The sequence below is a fragment of the Netta rufina genome (assembly GCF_964035555.1).
Source record: "Netta rufina genome assembly, chromosome: 19".
Taxonomy (NCBI): Eukaryota; Metazoa; Chordata; class Aves; order Anseriformes; family Anatidae; genus Netta; species Netta rufina.
This window is the reverse complement of record NC_140143.1, coordinates 3825487-3840713: the sequence shown is the minus strand read 5'-3', so window position 1 is coordinate 3840713 and position 15227 is coordinate 3825487. Positions and strand designations below refer to the sequence as shown.

The following is a 15227-nucleotide window of genomic DNA, read 5'->3' as shown; positions in this document are numbered from 1 at the left end:
TCCCAGCACCTCAGAAAGCCATCACCCTGCGTGCCAGGGCCCCTTTGCTGATGGCCTGTCCCCTCCCCATGCAGGACACGCTGGTGCTCGTGTACAGGCCCGCGGGTGCGTGGCCATGCGGTGGCCATGCAGTGGCCCAGAAGCACGTCCTCCCACACGTGCTGCAGTCCTGGCAGGGCAGTGCCTGCTGCCGCGTGTCTGCATCGTTCCCTTCCCACCTTCAGCCTCCCAAACGCGCGGCGTGCGTGAGGTTTTATAGCTGCATCCAGCCCCAGTGGGGAAAGAAACCCGACAGCTCTGCAGCAAGACGAACGCATGCGGCCACCCCCAGCAATACAAACCAGAACCACCTCTCCCCAAACCATTCATCCTTGCGGCGTGTATGAGGAGACACGAGGGTTTATAAACTTTGAAATACACCAGCAGCAGCTCAGCTGATGACACTAAACGAAGCGTCTCTTCTTACAAGGCTTCCTCCCCAGGCGCCCCAGCAGTTTGCAGGCAGAATTCCCCTCCTCCCTTCCAGTCCCTCTACATCTTCACTCCTCAGCCCAGCCTCGTGCCCCCGTTCCCATCACACCTGACCCCTGCAGCTCTGGCACAGCTGTCCCGAGGTGCACAAACCCAGAGTCTCACCACAACAACCGACCCTGACAGCTCTGCTCACAGCAACCATGACTCACCACAGTCTCTGGCATGTGCATCTTCGTTAAAATCATCTTCATGATCTCAGGGGGAACGGGGGAACCTGCAATAACTCCTAGAAGAAAGAGGAAAAGATGAGTGTCTTGGAAACCATCTGTTTATTCACAGGAGCAGTCTCTCAGAAGGTTCCACGCTCCTAGATTTAAAAGCTGGCAAGACCTTTGGGATACACCGGTTCCTGTCAAAATACTTTCTATTTTTAAGGATACAGGTCCTAGTTATTCTAGACGCAAAAGCTGCAGCAAGGCCAGTTTTCCTGAATGAATTAAGGGTTGGCAGAGTTCACTTATTAGGAAAATAAACTCTATAGCACATACCGAGTCCAAGCTGCAGTTCCAGAAAAGGAAAGTTTCAGAGCAGAAAGAGGCATAGATTTTTAGCAGGACAAACACTCCCATAGATCATCTACCACCACAAATACAAAAACCTTTCCTTCTGACTTAAGCAGACCAGCCCTTTTGGGAGAGGGCAGATCACATTTTCACCTGTTCAAATCTCTCCTAGGATGACAGAACGAAAGAGCAGGGCAATATATAGGCTTTGCTGGAGAACGAGATGAGACAAGGATCATTCTTCACGTAACAGGGGCGAATAGATAATCTGCTCTAGGTGTTTCTTTATGCTCCAGCACCATCTCCCCCCTGTGCTGCCATTGCCTCGGAAAGACAGGTGGCATCCCTGTTTCAGCTGTCGTGCTCAGCTATTTCTGAGGCTGTCTGAGATGAGAGAAAAAGCTCACGCACACGTTACAACACGTGCTCCAGTATTTATACGAATGACTTTAAAAACAGGCAGGAAACTTTAGGTCAGAGAAAATCACAGAATAGCTCTCGTTTTAGATACTGCACCAGCTTAAAGCACACGAAGTGTCTGCTGCCACACAGCGGTGGTTGGTGATAGAGAGTCGAGCAGCATCAGGCTTCCCAGCTTACCCCACAGCAGACAAAACAGAAAAGTCCTTCCCTAGACTGCTTTAAGATGAAAGAAGAGGCCTAAAAATATAGAGGTCTTGAAGGAAACCCCAAGGAAAGTAAATGTGGCATCAGGTTAACAGACTCACACAACAGAACTTTGTCCTCCAGGAGAGTGATCTGTTCACACAGCTAAATATAGCCTCCCAGCAGGGGACCAATAATATCCAATTTCTCAGTGTTTTTCCTTTTTCTGTTTGAGTTGTCAAACTTACCTCCCCGGAGAGACGACAGGTCGTAGGAGTCAAAGTCTGGCTGGGAGAGCATGTCTATAAACATGGTTGGCGTGCCATGTAAAAAGGAGCATCTTCGAGAAGGGAGAGAAAAGGCAAAGCTGCAGTGTTGGATCCCAGTGCAGTAACAGCTCCAAACCCTGCTCCCATCACACTCTGGGCCTCAGAGGCAGTAGCACAGAGGCAGGCACAACACAAGAGCCTCATCGGGGTGTAAATACATCCACCAGGGTGCATGCACGTGTGCATATAAAAATATACAAATATAGGCATAAACACAACCACAGCTGCTTTGTTCTACAAGCTGCACGTGAAGCACAACCCGGAAACGCGAGCACCTCAGCAGCAGAGCTACATTTGGAGAAGGGCAAGTGGCTGGGTGTAAAAACACAGCAGCCCTCACAAACCAAGAAAACAGTTGACTTTCTCTCATTCCTGGGAGAAAAGCAGCGTGACAAACTCCCAAACACAACTGCAGAAGTGCCCTCCTGCAGAGCCTTTGCAAGTATGTGCACCCGCAAACACGCCTCTCCTGCTGTGGGAAGGAAGCGTGAGCAATGGGCTGGCAGGTGAGACAGGGGAAGAAAGCACTGCCACGGGGCATGGAACTCCTCCGTAGCAAGAACACACAAACTCTCACTTCTCTCGAGACACTGCCTCCAGTGTCGCCTTCCCCTCGAAACTCGGAGATGAGAAGATGCAGGAGGAACCGTGCAGAGCCGTCACCATGCAGCCTCCCACCGACGCCAGGCAATGATAGAGGGGCGCAGGGAGGCAAATACGATAGTCCTGGGATCAAGCCAAACAAAGACAGCAGTGAGGAGATGAGATCTTCCAGTCCCTGCCTAGCCCATCTCACTGCTACAGCTCAAAGACCTCAACAGAGGCATTTCCTCCGTTCATCTAAAACTTGCTGGAAACCTGACATTCATCTGTGCTCCCACTGGATGAAAATGCTGCTCTGATGCTTCTTGCCTTGAATTAAAATTAGTTTAGGAATTTTTTTCACATCAAAATTTCATTCTGGAATTCTGCAATGTCATTTCTTTGCTGGACTGCTGGACTTCTTGGTCGGGTACTGCTTACATGTTACTCTACAATATGCCAAAATAGACAGTGGTAGTGCTATGAAATACGCAGGATATGGCACACGGTTTTATTTTTATTGTGTTTTTTAAAACACCAAAAGCTCTCAATACCGACTGAAACAACCCATCTATTTTTTTTTTTTATTAAAGCTGTTGTGTGAGAAATAACTACTTCAAAACTTCAAAAGAAAATATTTGCCTTTAATGATTTTTAAGAGGAGCTAAAAATAGAAAGCTTCAACAAGGTCATATCCTGAGTACCACGACTGTGTACATGACATGAATGAAGGCATGTAAAATACATTAAAACCTCATTCAATAGAATTCAAAGCTGGCATCTAGAGCCTTGTAGTTGTTTGAAATGAGTATTCACCAAAATGAGAAGCAATCCACTTCACTATTTTTCCCCTACAAAAATGCCTTTTTTTTTTCTCTCCAAAAAACTTCACATGAAACTAAAACGCAACTTCAGTGCAACTCCACTGAAAATAAAAGCGTTATGTGGGAAGAACACAGCAGGGTCCTTCCATCTGCTGGCTGTAAGGAAGGTGACCTGAAAAGCACGAACTGTTTGTTAGAACAAACTCAGCCTTCTGAGAGTTTACACTTCCCAAACTTGCCCAGCACCTCATTAGTCACTCAGTAGCCCTCAGTACCAGTTGTGGCATCCTGCCCTGCGGCTGAGCAAGCACCACCTCTCTCCGCACAGAGACCATCCTACCCCTGTGTTCCCAACGAGACCCACCTGCTCTGTGATCCCCAGTCTTTTGCCAATCATGTTGCCATTATTCACAATGTTCCTATGAGAGAGGGTGGCTCCTTTGGGGCTTCCTGTTGTCCCCTGAAAGACAGAACATTCTGCAATGAAGTCACCTTTTTAGAGGATGAGGTATGAGCGTTCTTTGGGGCAATTTCCCAGGCATTTTCCCCAGGCGATTCTGGGGTGATCTTTCACTTCATTCTTCATTCTGACCAGAGAGACTTTTTTTTCTTTACCAGCATCTCAGTCCCAAATCAGGCAAGAGAAAAGTGGCCCAACTACAGCTGGACAAATTCACACAACACCTCGTGCCAAAAGGCTGAGCAGGAAGAATAGAAGTAGAATGGGAACAAGTCTGGAACACACTCTCCATCCTACAGCAGAAGGCTGGAAAAAGACAGAACCAGGGCTTGGTCTAAGAGTGCAGAAGGCAGCGTGATGCTCAGCACCTCACACGGTTCTCTCTGTCTGCCCACTTAGGAACCCAAGCACAAGCCATGGAGCAGCCAGAAGCACTTACTGAAGTGAACTGAATGTTGATGGGCTCGTTGCAGGACAGGGTCTGCTGTAAGGCTCTTAACTGCTTCATGTGGCTGCTGTCCCCAGCCTGCATCACCTCGTTCATGTGGAAGGTGCCGGGCAGCTTGGAGTCCACCATAATGACGACAGATAAGTCAGGCAGCCTGGCAGAAAGACACACACCATCAACAAGAACAGAGAGAGAAGAAAACTGTCTGGATAGCCACATGCTAGTCGGGGCAAACTTCCAGGACAGCCTAACCTGTTCTCTTCAGATGAGACCAAACTATCAGACCACAAGAAAGAGAAGTACATTAGAGCAGTTCACAAAGGATATGTGTATTCGAGGAGTCTTACACCGATTTCTAAATCTGAAATCTAGTTTAGAAGGGAGGAATCGCGTGCAGGATGTTCAAGTGAGCCACCAAGAGCCACTTTAATTGCTGGCAATGACAGCCAAAGCCCAAACAGGGAAAGAATAGTGATGTCAAGGTCCACAAAGTTGTTGCAAGCTTCCCACATCAGTACCTAAAATGCTAAAAAGAGAGCTCTCTGCACAGCTCTTTCCTCCTCTAGAGCTTGTGATGTGTAAATGAAAGAACATGAGGCAGGACACAGCTGTGAGGTCATTGAAAAAATACCAGATGTACCTAACTCACCTTTTACTCTTTATTCCCCCTGGACTGGAATTTTCTAGCTCAGGACATGACTGCTTTAGAATATCATAGTATTTCTGTGATTTAAATTGAGTAGGAAACACCAGTGCCTTACAGCCAACCTGTGAAGGGAGACAGACACTCATAAGAAGTCATCCTGGGTTGATGTCAGGACATGGTAAAGAGCAGTCACCACTGATGCAAGAATGTGCACAGCCCTGTGACCCCACGCAGCAGGAGTTGGCCATTAACACTTCAGGGGGATTTTCTCCATGGCTGCTTTCTCGAAGCACATGAGCTGACTCCCCGGACTAAACCTGGAGCTTTTTCACGCTTTCCCAGTAAGAGCTGTGGTACTGAAACTTAAAGATTCATTGAAGAACACGTAATAGGTCTTTGCAGGGTGAAGGTACAGCAGCCGCCCTCTCTTAGCTGGGTGTTCATTTTCTGTTGGCCAAGAAGCAGAGCTGCAGCCCGAGGTTATCCCGTTCGCAAAGGATCGGCGTTGTTCATTGCACTGCACAAGGCAGATGACTGATTTTTCAGATTTGGAGTCCCAACACTAACAAAAAACCCAGCCCCAAAAGAAAAACGTGTCAGCTGTTTTGAAAATTAAAACATTTTTAATCCAACCTTTACATGTACATGATCATGAAACAAAGCCCTTTAATTACTCCAAGAATTTATTTTTCAGCAGATGTGATTGGCTGAATTTGACCCAGATCTGCAAACTGTTTTCACCTTCCAAAAATCCACTCTTGTCAAATAAACTATTTACGTAAATTACGTACTTGGCTGTTTTCGTTATTTTCCCAGGGTCCATGAAGTAAAGCGACCAAGGCTATGCCAGCAAGTTATTCTTAAGTACCCCCTGGGGTGTGTCAGAAAGGAAGACAAACATTTGCTCAATTTATGGAACAGTCTGCCTGGAACCCAGGGGACTGTGTCTTTTCTGGGATGTTTTGGGGCTTTGTAACTTTTCACTACTAGTCACTTCAAACTACTATTCTGATGTAACCGGCTTTGAAAAACAGATGCTGTGTGAGGGGAGAGAGCAAGGCAGATGCTACATGAGAAAAGGGCCTTTAGTCAGGCACCTCCTACTCGATGTCAACTAAAAGGCAGCAGGCCCTTTTTCAAAGGACCTGTCATACGAAAGCTGTCAACAGTTCACTTCACAAAGTCCCAGAAACAACAGCAGCAATCAGGGAGAATGGCTATTATTCGGTGTTTGTTACTCTATATACTGGAGGGTGGGAACCTGATGTAGCAAGAAAGGGACTGCACAAGCTGACATGATCCAACAGGCAAAGCTGAAAACTCCTTCGGGTTTTCATTGTGCAAAGAAACAAATACGATCAAATAATTAGCAGTGGTGAAGAAAATCAGAGATTCCAGTGCCAATGGTACATAGGAAAGCTAGGAAAACTAGAAAATCTGCAAGGGTGAGACAGGAGTAATTCCCAATGGAGCTGAAGCCCATTCTGTGCACAGTCAACACTTCAGGTTTACACTAAAGGAGAAAATCAGAGCAGAATCTGACACAAATAGCTAGAAAGGAAAACAAAAGCTAAGTCCTACTGGAAAAAAAACAAAACACAGACACTTCAGGAGAGATGCACAGGATGAAAGTCATAAACAGAGCCAGGAAAGGTAAACTTAAGAAGAATGCAGAAGTCTTTCATCAAAGGGATCAAGTGGCAGCCAGAGAACAGCAACAGCTGGGACCACTACGCTGCAGTGTCATCCCCATGGTCACTGTGGTGGTGTTCCCTTTGCATGGTCAGCACCAGCCCTGTTCTCTGCCCAGCTCTCCCTACCTCTTCCTGATGTACTGAAGTGCTTAACTAGAAGTTTACCTCTGTACCGTGCCCCTACTACCCCCTTTAACAGACAGCTGCTTTTATGATTTCTCATAAGAAATCAAGTAGCAATAACAGCAAGTGCCACACAAACCTTCCTGATGACAAACTCCAGCTCACGGGCCTGATAGGCGGGATTCACAGACACCTGAAGAGGGAGAAAGAAGAAGGTTACTCAGTTATCCCTGCCTTCAAAACCCTCTTCCCTAACGCATACTCCACTAGGAAAGTTCTCCCAGGGACAAGTCAGTCAAAGCCTCTCCTGTCTGAGATGCAGAATTAAGAGCTCACCACCACAAGGATCTCACGTTCATTAGGAAAGCAAGCTGAATCCCGTGTTTGCATGGCAGGCAAGTGAAGAAAACAAAAATACAGAGAAAAGATTTATGTGAGGTCACATAAACCACACGTGAGCCACAACAGTTTAGGAACAGACACGGGCCTCCTTTCTGCCAGGCAGACATTCAGTACGCTAAACTAAAGATGTTCAAAACTCAAGGACAATTCAAATTTCTTAATGGACAGCCAGCAAAATAAAATATCAGCTTTGCAGACACTGAGAGGAACAATGTTGAAGTAAACACACCAGATGCGGTACAGTCTTAGCCACAGAGCAGTGTGTAAATAAGACATGCTCTGGTTAATGTACCAGGTCATACAATCAAATGAAAATTTGGGGTGTGGAGGTTGGGCTCAATTTTTAAGTGAGCATTTGTACCACGAAGCAATACAGGTCCTATTTAGGAGGGACATAAATAACCGACAGCTGTTTAGGACAACAGCATGTCACCTAAAAATGGTCCTAAAGGCAAACATGTTTCCATCTATAATTGTTTACTGCAAGCCATTTGCCAGCAGTTCACTTCCTTCTGCTCCTTCCTCTCAGCTCTGCAGTCTGCTTTCCTGCATAGCAGAGGACATGCTGAGGGCTGCACAGATCTTGTTTAAATACTGGTTTCCGTTAAGAGCTAACATGCTGGGTATGAACATAGAAAATGTGTCAGACAGCAAACTTTTCCCTCCAGCATAACCTATTGCTTTTTTGTCTCTGTTTCCTTTCTCAATACACCACTAAAAACCCAGAAACTCAGACTCAGTAAGACTTACCAGGATGATTCCTGCCTGGGCAGTTGCAAACTGCATGAGAACCCACTCGTATTTATTGGGACCCCACATTCCTAGCCGGTCTCCCTTCTTCAGGCCAAGAGCCAGAAGTCCAGCTGCTGCTTGGTCCACCTGTAAAATACAAGGCAAGTGCCTGAGGATCTCAAACAGCATGCATCAGGGGATATTCATTTCCAGGCACTACTTTCTGGGGAAGAAGCATCACCTTTGCAACTGAAATCAGACAGAGCGTGCCTCTGCTGCGCAGTCTGTCAGCTTACTGCTGCAGCAAGATCGTATTCTGGTTGTAAAAGTACCTCGTGTGGACGCTCACCTACCTGTCATGCTGCTGAAAAACATCAAAACTGCCAGGAGGAGGATCAGGGTGCTAGAATTGAAATGGCTCAGGCAACATAAGGGTGAGTTATAAATAACTCGGTGGGCCCATGGCACCTCAGGCCATCAGGGAAGAGACAACATACAGATGGGCTTGTGATTGAGGGCTGATCCTGACCATGGACCCCACTGCACACGTTATCCATGGATGTGAAGCAAGCCAAGAGGTTAAAGCCTCTCTGGCATGGCAGACAGCACCATCTTCCCCCGCTGTGCCAGCCCAGAGGTTTGCTTCTGTGCTGCTTTTGCTCTGCTTCCACTGCTGTGAGCGCTCCCCCAGGGCACTTGCCATCATCCACAAGTCAGTGTCATGGAATCACAGAATATCCTGAGCTGGAAGGGACCCACGAGGATCACTGAGCCCACCTCCTGGCTCCACACGAGACCACCCTAAAAGCAAGCTGTATTTCTGAGAGCATTGCCAAAAGCTTCTTGAATTCTGGCAGGCTCAGTGCTGTGATCACGGCCCTGGGGAGCCCGTTCCAGGACAGACACAGAGCACTGGGCACTTTACTTGCTCAGCAGTATCCAAAGGCAGCTGACAGCCTTCACTTCTGCAAACATCCTCCCCGCGGTCACACGGGTAAACCCACAGGGTGGCACGTGGTGTTGCCTACTACATACTCTCTCTTGAGCAGAGGAACACTTACTCCTAATAGCTGAACTACTGGTCCACATGGGTGGGTGAAAAGACACATCCTGCCTCTCTTCAAGCTGCTGGATCAGGTTCTCCATAGCCAACATGCAGGGAAATAGAGGAAAAAGAATTCCTTTGTACTGCCGGTGTTGGCCAGCCAGCGCAGCCGCCGTTGGTCCCTCTCCATCTTCCCAGGTCATTACTGCCAGCGAGCTGGTGCACGGCAACGGTGAGCTCCACACAACGTTCTGCCACGTGGATCACACGCACTTGACTTCATCTGGGCCTCTGACATTGCCCAGGTCACTGGAAAGCACCTCCAGAATGGAGTTCCCTCAGGTGCTGGATGCCCCTCTCCATGGTGTCCACGTGCCCTGAGGGATGCCTTTCCTGCAGGAGTCACCTTCAGAGCGTGAGGGCTTTGCCCCTTTTCCAGTTGCCCTGTCAGTGCCTCCTTCCCTAGAGAGGGATCCCTCTGCCTGGCTTCCCAGCCCTTTAACTCCACGCTACCGGCCCCGTTATCCCAGCATCGCAGCAGCCAGGTGACAATGTGCTCACCTGGACAACGGCTGAAATCTCTTCATAGATCTCGCAGCTCACCCTAGGATAAGTTTCTTTCCTTACCAACCAGATGACTTCTGCTTCCACTGTTTTTGGCCTGAGTTGGCTCTCTGCTTCTGCCGCAGCACCTGGTGCAGGGGCTGGATCCGATCTCGAGGCATTCTCTTCCCCTGAGGGCGCACGATGGTGCTGACCAACATTTGCTAGGTGCACAGCAGACCCCAGCACAGTGGGGCAAGCTGTAAATCTCTGGCATTGCCAGGGGCAGGGCACACCTTTGGTAAAGATTCTGTCATTTTTTTATTTGTAGGTTTCCACACTTGTTCACGGGAAGTCCGTAACCCTTGGAGGTGACAATGACAACTGTGCTAAATCCCACACACCCTGTGACCCAGAACTGTCCTGCCTCAGGGTAGGATATTCCTAAGGGTATTCTTAACCCACAATCAGGAGGCAGAGCAATAGGGTCAGGCTGGTTTGCACAGCCCAGGGACACGCCAAAATCTCAAGAGGAGGGAGAGGGAAAGGGGAGAGCGTCCTCCCTCATCTCTTCCACTGACTGGCTCTCCGAGGAGAAAGGGAAAATGTGTAATCGTTACTAGTTTCCAAGAAACAGTTCCCAAAGCAAAAAGATGATGGAAATGCTGAGTGCAAATACCAGATTAGGCTCACAACCGGTACTTTTATTGTCTCGTAAGCCAATGTGACACAGCCCAGCAAAGTGATAAAACCAGAAGCCACCTTAAAGCAATGACAAACAGCGAAACAGGAAGCACGCCCAGCAAGGAAGGGGTTACATAACACAACTCTGACAGCAAACTTTGAGAGCAAATAAATCACCCTTGTGGCCAGCAAGCATTAAACAAATACAATTACAGCAAATTATAAACAAATTTGTTCTCTCTAACACACTCCGCTCAGACCTGCCGTTACCCCAACCCTTCGCACCCCACGCTCGGTGCCACAGGGGCTGTTGGGGTTTAACCCAGCAGGGAGCTCAGCACCACGAGGCCGTTTGCTCACTGCTCTCCCGGTGGGATGGGGGAGAGAATCGGAAAGGGGTACAAGGGCAGGAACTCGTGGGTGGAGGGGCAGTTTAATAAAAAAGAAAAAAAGAAAAAAGAATTAAAAACAAGTGATGCACAATGACATTGCTCAGCACCCTCTGAAAGACCCCCAGCCTGTCCCCAAGCGACAGCAGCCCCCCCAGTTTCAGGGCTGAGCCCTGAGGCTTTGTGGTGGGGAACATCCCTAGAGCAGCCCGGCTCAGCTGGCCCGCCTGTGTCCCCTCCTGGCTCCTGGGGCACCCCCGTGCTCCTCGCTGGCAGGGCAGCACGGGGAGCCCAAAGCCCTTGGCTTTGCTGACAGTTGCATTCGTGCTAGGAGCAGAAATCCCGACACGCTCAGGAGCTCTGCAAGTCAGCGCAGTGACACAAGAGCTGGAGTCTGCTCGGGTGACAGAAACGTCATGACTCAGCCCACTCCAATTACAGCCACTATCTGTTAAATACAAAAGTTCCTTCTGAGGTGTGAAGTAAGCACTTTACGGGGCATGACTCACAAGGAGGACAAAGGCAGCACACACCCCTCATGCGCTCACCCAGGCCATGCTGTTACTGCGGGCTCGGGGCCAGGCCAGAGATGCACACTGGACAAACCTCCCTGCTGAGCTAAGGGCTGAAGCCAGCTCTGATGCCTCCACCGTAGCTGTTGCTGCCAGAATCTGGCTGTTTGGGCTCCCTGACAGGCGAAGCAGACGCTCACCTCCTCTTTGAACTGAGCAAACGTTTTCCGAACCCCATCTCGGACGAAGACGAAGGCCTCACGGTCAGGAAAGCGCTCAGCCGTCTGGTCCAGGCACTGACCCACGGTTTTGTTTAGAAGCGGGATGTCCACAGCCCCCTGGACATAGCTGTTGGTCGCCCGCTGGGAGGCAGCAGGTCTCCTTGTGTGCAGGGCACTGTGAAGGAAAAGAAGGTATGAAATAGATGCCAGCAGGGTTTTCTCTGCTGTCACACACCCCCAGAGCTCTCCCTGCCCCCTGGCTGGGGTGATAATCCCAGTTTACCTCACCGCCGTGGTAACGCTGTAATCTAAGACCCAAACGGTTCCTAAGCCACAAGGTTCAGAGCAGGGCTCTGGTTACAAAAGAGTGTATTTATTTTTTTATAATATAACCCATCAATGCAATCCTCCCTGCCTGCAAGGCCTATCAGTCTGCCTGCAGTACCAGGAGTTTCTGCATGAGGGTTAAAAGTCTTGGCAGTTCATCCCTGGGTCATCTTTTACAGCCTTTCCTTGCGCTGTTCCAGCCTCAGTTTCTCTGCCTTGAGCTCCACCCAGATGAAGGACCATAAAATACCAAACCGAATCACCAGACAAAGGTGGAAGGTGTTTGTTTGTGTTTTTCTCCCTGAGGTAAGCAGACAGCTCTTGCTTTGCATCAGCTCCAGCAGCATTTCAGCAGTCGGCTGTTAGAGAATCACAGGATCACAGAGGAGCTGAGGCTGGCGCAGACCTCTGGATGTCACCTGCCCCAGCCTCCTGCCCCTGCGGGACCACCAAAAACTACCTGCCCAGGACCACATCCAGGCAGTTTTTGAATGTGTCTGAGGACGGAGACTCCACAACCTCCCCGGGCAACTTGTGCCAGTGCACGGTCACCCACACAGTAAAGGGAGGCTTCCTGATGTCCAGAGGACCCTCCTGTGTGTCACTTTGTGCCCGCTGCCTCTCCTCCTGGAGCTGGGCACCACAGAAATAAGTCTGGCTCCGTCCTCTCTGCAGCCTCCCTTCAGGTACTTGCAGCCTCCTAAGAGCGAAGCTCCACTCCCACCCCCTCCTTGGGCTCTCTCCATCTTCCCCCTGGCCCGAGGAGCCCAGAACTGGACCCAGCACTCCAGGGGTGGCCTCAGCAGTGCTGGGCAGAGAAGGATGCCCTCCCTCAGGCTCCTGGCAATGCTCTGCCTCAGGCAGTGCAGGATGTCATTAGCCTTCCTCGCAGCAAGTGCACATTTCTGGCTCGTGTTCAACTTGGTGTCCACCAGGACCCTCAGGGCCTTTTCTACCGAGCTGCTTTCCAGCTGGGTGGCCTCCAGCACGTCCTGGTGCCTGAGGTTATTCCCCTCGAGCGCAGGGTTTTGCATTTCTTCCTTTGCCTCCCTTCGGGCAACAAAGAAAACTGCTTCTGGCATCTCTAAATATCTGGACGGGTTCTTGATTTGGCAGTTTCCTGAGAGACTGTAAATGGCTTTGATCTTGCTACAATACGAAAAGGTGCAAATAACGTGGAAGGTGTGCAGGAAAACCTGTGTGTAGGCAAATTCCCCGGACTGGCTTCCCTCAGCTGGAAAGAGACTGAGAAAGTGAAACCTAAAATCAAAGTCAGAGAGACGTCATCTGAACCTTCCCCTAGAAGGCCTGCAGAGAACAGGAAATTCTCATCTCACAGAATAAAAACTGCTTAGAGGAGTTCAAAGAAGTTGAGCTGTACCCGAGAGGAGCTGGCGAAGTCAGGGGCTGTGTACGCAGCGCTAAGCGGGCTGCGAGCACTTCACTGTCTCTGTGAAGTGCACTGGAGAGAGTTTATGGTCCTGAGGACAGCATCAATAAAACGAGGAGCTAGCAGATGGATGAGGGGAGGGAGCTGCAAAGATAATAAAGCAGACGTGCGGGGTAGAGGAGCCTACACCCACCACAAACACCGGGAGGACAACAGGGGAGGTGTTCCAGCAGAGAACCTCGGCAGAAATGGCACGACAAAATACCTGAGAGGGGCGCAGAGAAACTGTATTTGAGGCCAAACTGGAGAGATGTGGGCAGGGCAGCAGGAAAAGTGTTTTCAAATCATTTTGGCTTTCCCTGAGGTCTGCCCACCAGCTGCCTCGCTCAGTGGAAAAGCCGCAGCCTCCCCTGGAACCACAGCTCGCAGAGATGCAGGTGCTGCCACTCCTCTCCCTGTTTTCTCGCCACTTGCTCCTGCCCTGAGCCTTCCTCCACCCAAGCAGCCTCGCAGCCCCCTGCAGGCCTCCCCGGGCTCTCTTGCCTCCGTCCTCACTTCTTCCCTGCTTTCCTCCAGGCTCTCAGCTTCCCCGTCCCCGATGCAGGTGACCAGGAAGGACAGGGTTAAGGAACACATTTGGGGCACACGGTGCTGAGGCAAGGTCCTGCGTTTAAAGCTGGGGGCAGATCTGTGAGAGGAAAAAACCAGAGCAGCCTGAAATAACATAACAGCTGGGTACAATGGTGCCAACCTTCTGCAAAGACTCGGTGCTATTCACTGCAGGAGATTTGCCTTCCTGCCCACGAGATGCAAGCAGCAGCATGTAGCTGCTTCCTCTACGGGGTGAGCACAGAACAAGCTTTTAGCCTCCAGGAGGGGAGTTCTGCTCTGAGAGCTCAGCGGTGACTGAGCCTCCTTCCCCGTTCCTTTCCGGGGACGGAGAGCTCTGCAGCTCCCGCTCACTCCACTCAGGCAGTCGTTTCTAGCAGTCTTGTAGGGCAATTTACGCTAAGGCTGTACAAGGGTCACCAGAGAAGGAGAAGGGAGGCAACAACCAAGCAAACATCACAGAGAATTATCATTTCTTGTTTGAAAGCTCCTGGGCAAGGCAGGTATAAAAACCAGGAGATGAAAGAGAGCTCTGAAGAACAAAAGCCTTTTATAAAGGTTGAGAAATCTCTCCCTAACCCAAGGGAAGGAGGAACGTTCCTAACAAAGCAATAAAAACCACCGCAGCCATTGTCACTCGCTGTCGGTGACCAGGTAAGCCCTTGTGCTGCTGGAGAGAGCTTTTAGAGGAGCCGCTGCAGTTTCTGGCACGTTGGAGGAGGAAACCACGAACTGTTTGCAACGACATTAACTTGGGGGCACTACGTCCTCACCTCTCCGAAGCCAGGTCGCCTCCAGCTGCAGTGGAAGCAGAACCTGTCCCTGAGCACAGCTCCAGCTGCAGCACAAAGAAGCGGCTCCCTCCCGTGCTCAGCTCCCGCAGGCAGCCTGGAAAGGGCAGAGGAGGCTGGGGGCAGAGAGCAAACGCTGACCTGGCTGCGCACGAGCCCTTTCACCAAGTGCCCTCCCGGAGCTCACCTCGAGCTGAGTGGGCTGAGGGCTCGGGGCTTTGCTGGGCAAACAGAAGCATTTCATCAGCCGCTCGGTTCCTCTTGGGACGCAGAGCAGGGGAAGCGTTACTAATTAGCAGGGGAAAAAAAACAAAACAAAACAAAACAGAAAGTTGCTCTGCCATCTTTCCCTAGCATGTGACTGACCAAAAAAAAAAAATAGACTGAAGATAGGAAGGGAAATTGTGAGAAATTCAGTCTAAATGCACAGGGTCCAGAGCTGAAGCAGCTTCATGCCTTCTGCCACCAGCCTCTTGCTCTCCCAAGCTCCTTGCACAGCCCACACCGCCAGGACCTGACAAAGCACAGACCAGGCCAGGCCTCCTGCTCTTACTCTCTCCTTTTTTTTTTCCAGGCCTGAAGAGCCAGAGGGTTTCACTGACCTCCCGGCAAGCAGAATTCCACCCTTCCTCCATACGTAATGGTTTGTTTTCTCTGTGCAAACGCTGGAGTCCCTCCTGCAGTCCCTACGAAGTGCAGAAAAGTTGAAGGGCCCGATCCTCACTCACGACACGCAAAGCCAGAGCCAAACACAGCTCCTCCTCCAGTCCTCACAGCTCCCTCCCTGCCCCCAAACGCGGGGACGAAAGAATGTCCAAGACCGGGGAAAGATT

The 15227-nt window shown here is 50.0% G+C and overlaps 1 protein-coding gene across 3 annotated transcripts in view; it reads right to left on the bottom strand.

The window, feature by feature from the left end:
* The window catches only part of ACSF2 (acyl-CoA synthetase family member 2), a 38846-nt gene that overhangs the window by 20548 nt on the left and 3071 nt on the right, over positions 1–15227 (bottom strand). Inside the window, exons 2-10 of one of the 3 annotated variants that reach the window (XM_084298423.1) lie at positions 11257–11452; positions 7902–8030; positions 6889–6942; positions 4936–5054; positions 4278–4440; positions 3743–3838; positions 2550–2698; positions 1892–1983; positions 684–760 (exon numbers count right to left, since the gene is read on the bottom strand). In XM_084298423.1, coding sequence (XP_084154549.1) covers positions 684–760; positions 1892–1983; positions 2550–2698; positions 3743–3838; positions 4278–4440; positions 4936–5054; positions 6889–6942; positions 7902–8030; positions 11257–11452 — 1075 coding nt within the window. Of the gene's footprint in view, positions 1–683; positions 761–1891; positions 1984–2549; positions 2699–3742; positions 3839–4277; positions 4441–4935; positions 5055–6888; positions 6943–7901; positions 8031–8236; positions 9400–11256; positions 11453–15227 lie in introns of those variants that run through there. The other 2 variants (XM_084298425.1, XM_084298424.1) reach the window with 2 other exon arrangements.